The sequence below is a fragment of the Lithobates pipiens genome, unplaced genomic scaffold, assembly GCF_037356315.1.
Source record: "Lithobates pipiens isolate NorthernLeopardFrog02 unplaced genomic scaffold, aLitPip1_a1.2 Scaffold_126, whole genome shotgun sequence".
Lineage (NCBI taxonomy): Eukaryota > Metazoa > Chordata > Amphibia > Anura > Ranidae > Lithobates > Lithobates pipiens.
This window is the reverse complement of record NW_027507714.1, coordinates 1,271,454-1,280,097: the sequence shown is the minus strand read 5'-3', so window position 1 is coordinate 1,280,097 and position 8,644 is coordinate 1,271,454. Positions and strand designations below refer to the sequence as shown.

General features: G+C 51.7%; 1 protein-coding gene across 1 annotated transcript in view; it reads right to left on the bottom strand.

The window, feature by feature from the left end:
- Positions 1-8,644, bottom strand: part of RECQL4 (RecQ like helicase 4) — a gene marked incomplete at its 5' end in the record, with an annotated part of 87,525 nt that overhangs the window by 52,525 nt on the left and 26,356 nt on the right. Inside the window, 8 exon segments of the mRNA XM_077474750.1 lie at positions 47-130; positions 1,171-1,287; positions 1,289-1,308; positions 1,459-1,506; positions 1,509-1,550; positions 5,946-6,065; positions 6,463-6,573; positions 7,408-7,537. Of these exon segments, the coding sequence (XP_077330876.1) occupies positions 47-130; positions 1,171-1,287; positions 1,289-1,308; positions 1,459-1,506; positions 1,509-1,550; positions 5,946-6,065; positions 6,463-6,573; positions 7,408-7,537 (672 nt within the window).

Sequence of the window (8,644 nt, the reverse complement as noted above, 5' to 3'; positions counted from 1 at the left end):
AAGACCCGGTATAAGACCCGGTATAAGACCCGGCATAAGACCTCACCTTCTCTACAGCCGCTTCTCGCTGAGCTTTTGTCATGTTGGAGTGAATACACACGGCTTTCAGATTAGAGGGAAGACCAGACACCTACGAGGGGTGGGATGAACAGTATTAGCAAGAACTGCAAACCCTCATCAGTGCATGCAACACGCTAATCCAGACCTGGAGCCCCATCGTCCCCATTCACCCCGTCCAGACCTGGAGCCCCATCGTCCCCAATCACTGTGCCTCAAACTGGAGCCCCCATCACCTCTATTGGCCCCTGTCCAGACCTGGAGCCCCATCGCCCCCGTCCAGACCTGGAGCCCCATCGCCCCCGTCCAGACCTGGAGCCCCATCGCCCCCGTCCAGACCTGGAGCCCCATCGCCCCCATTCACCCCATCCAGACCTGGAGCCCCATCGCCCCCATTCACCCCATCCAGACCTGGCGCCCCATCGCCCCCATCCAGACCTGGAGCCCCATCGCCCCCATTCACCCCATCCAGACCTGGCGCCCCATCGCCCCCGTCCAGACCTGGAGCCCCATCGCCCCCATTCACCCCATTCAGACCTGGCGCCCCCATCGCCCCCATTCACCCATCCAGACCTGGGAGCCCCATCGCCTCCATTCACCCCGTCCAGACCTGGAGCCCCATCGCCTCCATTCACCCCGTCCAGACCTGGAGCCCCATTCGCCTCCATTCACCCCGTCCAGACCTGGAGCCCCATCGCCTCCATTCACCCCGTCCAGACCTGGAGCCCCATCGCCTCCATTCCACCCCGTCCAGACCTGGAGCCCCATCGCCCCATCGCCCCCGTCCAGACCTGGAGCCCCATCGCCCCCGTCCAGACCTGGAGCCCCATCGCCCCCGTCCAGACCTGGAGCCCCATCGCCCCCGTCCAGACCTGGAGCCCCATCGCCCCCATTCACCCCATCCAGACATGGCGCCTCATCGCCCCCATTCACCCCGTCCAGACCTGGCGCCCCATCGCCCCCATCCAGACCTGGAGCCCCATCGCCCCCATCCAGACCTGGAGCCCCATCTCCCCATCCAGACCTGGAGCCCCATCGCCCCCATCCAGACCTGGAGCCCCATCGCCCCCATTCACCCCGTCCAGACCTGGAGTACACGTTAGGAAGCGTTACCTGGTCATCCATCAGTGACACTAGCGGTGATATAACCAATGTGATGCACGGAGACCTCTTTGCATACAAATATGCTGGTAGCTGATAGCACAGCGATTTCCCCATTCCTGTGGAGAGGAATGACCAGGGAGGACAGACCTGAAATAGCAGAGATGGTTGGTGAGAAGACAGGCGGCAGCTTTATGGAACGGATAGGGACACTGCCACAGATAAATCTGCAGCTGGTACCCCAAGACAGGCGAGGACAGGAAAAAGCTGCAAAACCCCCAGTGCAGGTAACCGTCTTACCAGACATAATCCTCATGACGGCCTCTTCCTGCCCCGGACGAAACTGTGATAACCCAGCTCAGCAAGTGCGGCATTCACCTCAGGGGGAGTATCTGTCAGCCAGAAAGGATTACATTAAGGATCTCGGCATTGGTTTTCCTCAAAAAACATTATATGTACACATCAATGCCAACCCTAGCACTGGGATTAGCCAGTGCACTCCAATGAGCAACAAATAAAAAAAAAAAAAAAAGAGCCAAGGTTAAACCGTAGCATAAAAATGCCCTTAAAAATAGAAGGCTGAAGAGTCATTGTCAGCATTCCAATACTACAAGGAATGCAATTAGAAACGTAAGAGCTCAGTCAGGGAAGCTAAAATAGGCCACAAACGACACACATTGGAGAGGAGAGTAAAAACAAAATCCCCCAAAAATAAGTATTTTAAAGCGGTGTTTCAGCCCAAAAAAAATAAAAAATAAATGTAGTCAGCAGCTGAAACAAAAGTAGCTGCTGATTTTAATAAGGAGACTTACCTTTCCAGGGCGCCCGTGATGTCGTCCGCCGAGGCCGACATGTCCCTCGGCTCTCGGGTCCCAGTGCTGCCATCCTCACTGAGGGAAACAGGCAGTGGAGCCTTGTGGCTTCACTGCCCTTTTCCTACTGCGCTCTGTGAATGGGACGCGCTGTGTTAGGGAACACACAGTTCCCAGAACAGTGTGCCCCATTTCCCCAGAAAACAATGTGGAGGAGGGGAGAGAAGACGAAGATCACCAAGGAGCAGGAAGAAGGCAGATTAGGAAGACTGCCTAGCAACAGGGATTTCTGGCAGGTTAAAAAAAAAAAAAAAAAAAATCTACATTTTTTTTTTGTTTGTTTTTTTAAGAATATTAATGGGTTTTTTTTTTTAGGGTGAAGGGGAGTATGAAGTATGAAGTATGAAGGGGAGGTCAGAGCACATAAGCCCCATAAGGGATGATCAGGGGAAGTTGGTTACGAGTGACAAGGAGAAGGCAACTTTGCTAAATTAATTCTTCTGAGTTTTTACAAAGCAAAAAGGAGGAGTAGAACCACCAAGACTGTATTGTTAGTAAGAGATCCACAGACTATACCTTCGCGGCTAACAGAAGCTGGTGTCTAAAAAAGACTTGAAAATCTTAATCAAATCACCAGGACCAGATGGCTTACACCCGAGAGTCCTCAGAGAACTTAGCCAGGTTATAGCCAGACCGTTGTTCCTCATTTTTATGGACAGTTTACTGACTGGATTGCAGAAAAGCCCACATGGTACAAAAAGGGACCAAGATATATAAAACGGGAAAACTACCGACCAGTCCAGGTCAGCCCAACGCCAATTGTGTGTTAACTATTGGATGGGATGATAAAGGGGATATATAATCAGCATGGATTCCTGAAGGATCGTTCTTGCCAGGCCAATATGTTATTCTATTAGGAAGTGAGCTGCCAGCTAGATAAAGAAAGGTCTGTGAATGTGGTGTATCTAGATAATGGAAGGCCTGTGAAAGTGGTGTATGTGGATAATGGAAGGCCTGTGAAGGTGGTGTATGTAGATAAAGAAAGGTCTGTGAATGTGGTGTATGTAGATAATGGAAGGCCTGTGAAGGTGGTGTATGTAGATAATGGAAGGCCTGTGAAGGTGGTGTATGTAGATAATGGAAGGCCTGTGAAGGTGGTGTATGTAGTTAATGGAAGGCCTGTGAAGGTGGTGTATGTAGATAATTGGAAGGCCTGTGAAGGTGGTGTATATAGATAACGGAAGGCCTGTGAAGGTGGTGTATGTAGATAATGGAAGGCCTGTGAAGGCGGTGTATATAGATAATGGAAGGCCTGTGAAGGTGGTGTATGTAGATAATGGAAGGCCTGTGAAGGTGGTGTATCTAGATAACGGAAGGCCTGTGAAGGTGGTGTATCTAGATAACGGAAGGCCTGTGAAGGTGGTGTATATAGATAACGGAAGGCCTGTGAAGGTGGTGTATATAGATAACGGAAGGCCTGTGAAGGTGGTGTATATAGATAACGGAAGGCCTGTGAAGGTGGTGTATATAGATAACGGAAGGCCTGTGAAGGTGGTGTATATAGATAACGGAAGGCCTGTGAAGGTGGTGTATATAGATAACGGAAGGCCTGTGAAGGCGGTGTATATAGATAATGGAAGGCCTGTGAAGGTGGTGTATGTAGATAATGGAAGGCCTGTGAAGGTGGTGTATATAGATAACGGAAGGCCTGTGAAGGTGGTGTATCTAGATAACGGAAGGCCTGTGAAGGTGGTGTATATAGATAATGGAAGGCCTGTGAAGGTGGTGTATGTGGATAACGGAAGGCCTGTGAAGGTGGTGTATATAGATAATGGAAGGCCTGTGAAGGTGGTGTATGTGGATAACGGAAGGCCTGTGAAGGTGGTGTATATAGATAATGGAAGGCCTGTGAAGGTGGTGTATGTGGATAACGGAAGGCCTGTGAAGGTGGTGTATATAGATAATGGAAGGCCTGTGAAGGTGGTGTATATAGATAATGGAAGGTCTGTGAAGGTGGTGTATATAGATAACGGAAGGCCTGTGAAGGTGGTGTATATAGATAACGGAAGGCCTGTAAAGGTGGTGTATATAGATAACGGAAGGCCTGTGAAGGTGGTGTATATAGATAACGGAAGGCCTGTGAAGGTGGTGTATATAGATAACGGAAGGCCTGTGAAGGTGGTGTATATAGATAACGGAAGGCCTGTGAAGGTGGTGTATATAGATAACGGAAGGCCTGTAAAGGTGGTGTATTTGGACTTTGTAAAAAAAAAGAAAAAAAAAAAAAAGAAAAACAAAATCTAAGCAGGGCAGGTACTTGCTGGGGGGGCATGAGGAGAACCTCTGGGGGGAATCCAGGGATGGAAAAAGGGATCTGGGGGTCCTAGTATGACGGACTCAGCAAGAGCAAGCTGAATATTATCATGCATTAAAAAAGGGGATTTATTCCACAGTGCTCAGCATAAGTGAGTACACCCTAATATACTCATTTATACCGAGCTCTGTATATTGGGGTGTCCTCATTTATGCTGAGCTCTGTATATTGGGGTGTCCTCATTTATACCGAGCTCTGTATATTGGGGTGTCCTCATTTATACCGAGCTCTGTATATTGGGGTGTCCTCATTTTATACGAGCTCTGTATATTGGGGTTGTCCTCATTTATACCGAGCTCTGTATATTGGGGTGTCCTCATTTATACCGAGCTCTGTATATGGGGTGTCCTCATTTATACCGAGCTCTGTATATTGGGGTATCCTCATTTACACCGAGCTCTGTATATCGGGGTGTCCTCATTTATACCAAGCTCTGTATAATTCTATCGCTTTACAAGACTCTGGTCCGGACACATCTGGAGTATTCTGTCCAGTTCTGGTCACCAGTCCTCAGGAAGGATGTGCTGGAACTGGGGAGAGTCCAGAGAAGGACAGCAGGACCTCATCATACCCCCGTGGATAACGGACCCTCCCCCAGACAGAAAGTCATACCCCCGTGGATAACGGACCCTCCCCCCAGACAGAAAGTCATACCCCCGTGGATAACAGGCCTTCGCCCAGACAGAAAGTCATACCCCTGTGGATAACGGACCCTCCCCCCAGACAGAAAGTCATACCCCCGTGGATAACAGACCCTCCCCCAGACAGAAAGTCATACCCCCGTGGATAACAGACCCTCCCCCAGACAGAAAGTCATACCCCCGTGGATAACGGACCCTCCCCCCAGACAGAAAGTCATACCCCCGTGGATAACAGACCCTCCCCCAGACAGAAAGTCATACCCCCGTGGATAACGGACCCTCCCCCCAGACAGAAAGTCAAACCCCCGTGGATAACGGACCCTCCCCCAGACAGAAAGTCATACCCCCGTGGATAACAGACCCTCCCCCAGACAGAAAGTCATACCCCCGTGGATAACGGACCCTCCCCCAGACAGAAAGTCATACCCCCGTGGATAACAGACCCTCCCCCAGACAGAAAGTCATACCCCCGTGGATAACGGACCCTCCCCCCAGACAGAAAGTCATACCCCCGTGGATAACGGACCGTCCCCCAGACAGAAAGTCATACCCCCGTGGATAACGGACCGTCCCCCAGACAGAAAGTCATACCCCTGTGGATAACGGACCCTCCCCCAGACAGAAAGTCATACCCCTGTGGATAACAGACCCTCCCCCAGACAGAAAGTCATACCCCCGTGGATAACGGACCCCCCCCCAGACAGAAAGTCATACCCCCGTGGATAACGGATCCTCCCCCAGACAGAAAGTCATACCCCCGTGGATAACGGACCCTCCCCCAGACAGAAAGTCATACCCCTGTGGATAACGGATCCTCCCCCAGACAGAAAGTCATACCCCCGTGGATAACAGACCCTCCCCCAGACAGAAAGTCATACCCCCGTGGATAACGGACCCTCCCCCAGACAGAAAGTCATACCCCCGTGGATAACAGACCTTCGCCCAGAGAGACATTCATACCTCGGACTGCCCCCGATGGTTCCAGCTCATAAAGAGGCATCATAGCGGGAGGGCGCGTGGCTGGTTCATATACTGGTCTGATCACTTCATGGGTCACATTGTGGTGATCTTCACAGATTTCTGAAAGCAAACACAGCAAACCACGTCAGTGTGCGTCTTCAGCACTCCTATGTATACCCCGATTAGCAGAACGCTAGAGTGCTGAGCAGCGTCCCCTTTGGTATTAGGAGAAAACAGCAAAGTACAGCAGCACATACCGACCAATCACAGCTCATCACTTATTTGCACATAAAATCCGATTGGTTGTTAGGGGATGACTCTGCCTTATTACACAAATCCAAATTCCCTGTCCGGTGTGAGTTTATGTCCCACGTGGAAGCCAAAGCTGGACAGGAAGAGTTCCCCCAGATGGGTCATACCATCTGGAGGGCTGTATCATTATGTGAGGGTATATGTAAAGCACAGGAATGGGCCAATCCAGACTATCTGGAGGGATTTACCATTAAGTGCCCCTCACCCGTTATGGTCGCCATCTGAGTGTTGGTCATCCTGGCCACATCCTCCAGTGATGGCGGCACCACCTCCTCCTCTTCAGGCTCCTCCTCCTCAGGCTTTGTGACGGGAAGTACTGGAGGAAGAGAAGAGAAGAGAAGACAACGCTCAGCGAGGGTTACTCTTCACTGCACACATCTGAAATTCACAATTCATGGCAAGCTGAGTAATGTACTAACATCCTCTACCTCTCAGTGATGAGGTCTCCAGACCAACGTTTGTTCACCATAGCATGTAGGGTGGTCTGCCCCCATGGGGTGCTCCCATGCTTGGTTAGGTCTGCCCACCATGGGGTGCTCCCATGCTTGGTTAGGTCTGCCCACCATGGGGTGTTCCCATGCTTGGTTAGGTCTGCCCCCATGGGGTGCTCCCATGCTTGGTTAGGTCTGCCCCCATGCTTGGTTACATTCTCCTTAAAGGGGTTGAAAACCTCTCGTGTTTTTTCACCTTAATGCATCCTAGGCAATAAGGTGAAAAAACTTCTGCCACTGACGCTCCAATTTAAAATAAAACGACAACAACAACAACAACAACAACAACACACACACACACACACACGAGGGTTTACAATCACTTTAACAAATAAAACTTCAGCAGGGAGAAGGAGACTCCTCGTAATGTCCGTGGCAGCAAAGACACGAGAGCCCAACCACAGAGCATATAATAAACCATTAGAGTCTAACAAACCCAAGAACCTTCACCTTGGGTGAAGACTCCCTTTTGTTCTTGTCTGGATTTCATTTTCTGATATTTTAATGAAAGAAGTTGATTTGTTTTTGAAGAAACATTTCCATGTGTGTCTATGGGACGGTTCTAACCGTAGGAAATGTGCTTTAACTGCTAGCAACCCCCCTCAGCTTATTAATGAAGCCCGCGGGTGTCACCCGACTACCATTATAATATGTTATACCTTTTCCGGGACACTGCGACGCCCAATGGCCCATCCTGCCACAATGGAAGCAAGTGTCCTCACTGTGGTTAAAATGTTTTCCTCCTCCACCAAACTGTTCTCCCTTCTTGTGAAACTTCTGCTTCCACATCTGGAAAACAAGGAGACATAAAAATGTAGAGACAAGGAAGGCGCTGACTCAGCCACAGCGCCACGCCAAGGAAGGCGCTGACCCAGCCACAGCGCCACGCCAAGGAAGGCGCTGACCCAGCCACAACTCCACGCCAAGGAAGGCGCTGACCCAGCCACAACTCCACACCAAGGAAGGCGCTGACCCAGCCACAACTCCACACCAAGGAAGGCGCTGACCCAGCCACAACTCCACACCAAGGAAGGCGCTGACCCAGCCACAACTCCACACCAAGGAAGGCGCTGACCCAGCCACAACTCCACGCCAAGGAAGGCGCTGACCCAGCCACAACTCCACGCCAAGGAAGGCGCTGACCCAGCCACAACTCCACGCCAAGGAAGGCGCTGACCCAGCCACAACTCCACACCAAGGAAGGCGCTGACCCAGCCACAACTCCACACCAAGGAAGGCGCTGACCCAGCCACAACTCCACACCAAGGAAGGCGCTGACCCAGCCACAACTCCACACCAAGGAAGGCGCTGACCCAGCCACAACTCCACACCAAGGAAGGCGCTGACCCAGCCACAACTCCCACACCAAGGAAGGCGCTGACCCAGCCACAACTCCACACCAAGGAAGGCGCTGACCCAGCCACAACTCCACACCAAGGAAGGCGCTGACCCAGCCACAACTCCACACCAAGGAAGGCGCTGACCCAGCCACAACTCCACACCAAGGAAGGCGCTGACCCAGCCACAACTCCACACCAAGGAAGGCGCTGACCCAGCCACAACTCCACACCAAGGAAGGCGCTGACCCAGCCACAACTCCACACCAAGGAAGGCGCTGACCCAGCCACAACTCCACACCAAGGAAGGCGCTGACCCAGCCACAACTCCACACCAAGGAAGGCGCTGACCCAGCCACAACTCCACACCAAGGAAGGCGCTGACCCAGCCACAACTCCACACCAAGGAAGGCGCTGACCCAGCCACAACTCCACACCAAGGAAGGCGCTGACCCAGCCACAACTCCACACCAAGGAAGGCGCTGACCCAGCCACAACTCCACACCAAGGAAGGCGCTGACCCAGCCACAACTCCACACCAAGGAAGGCGCTGACCCAG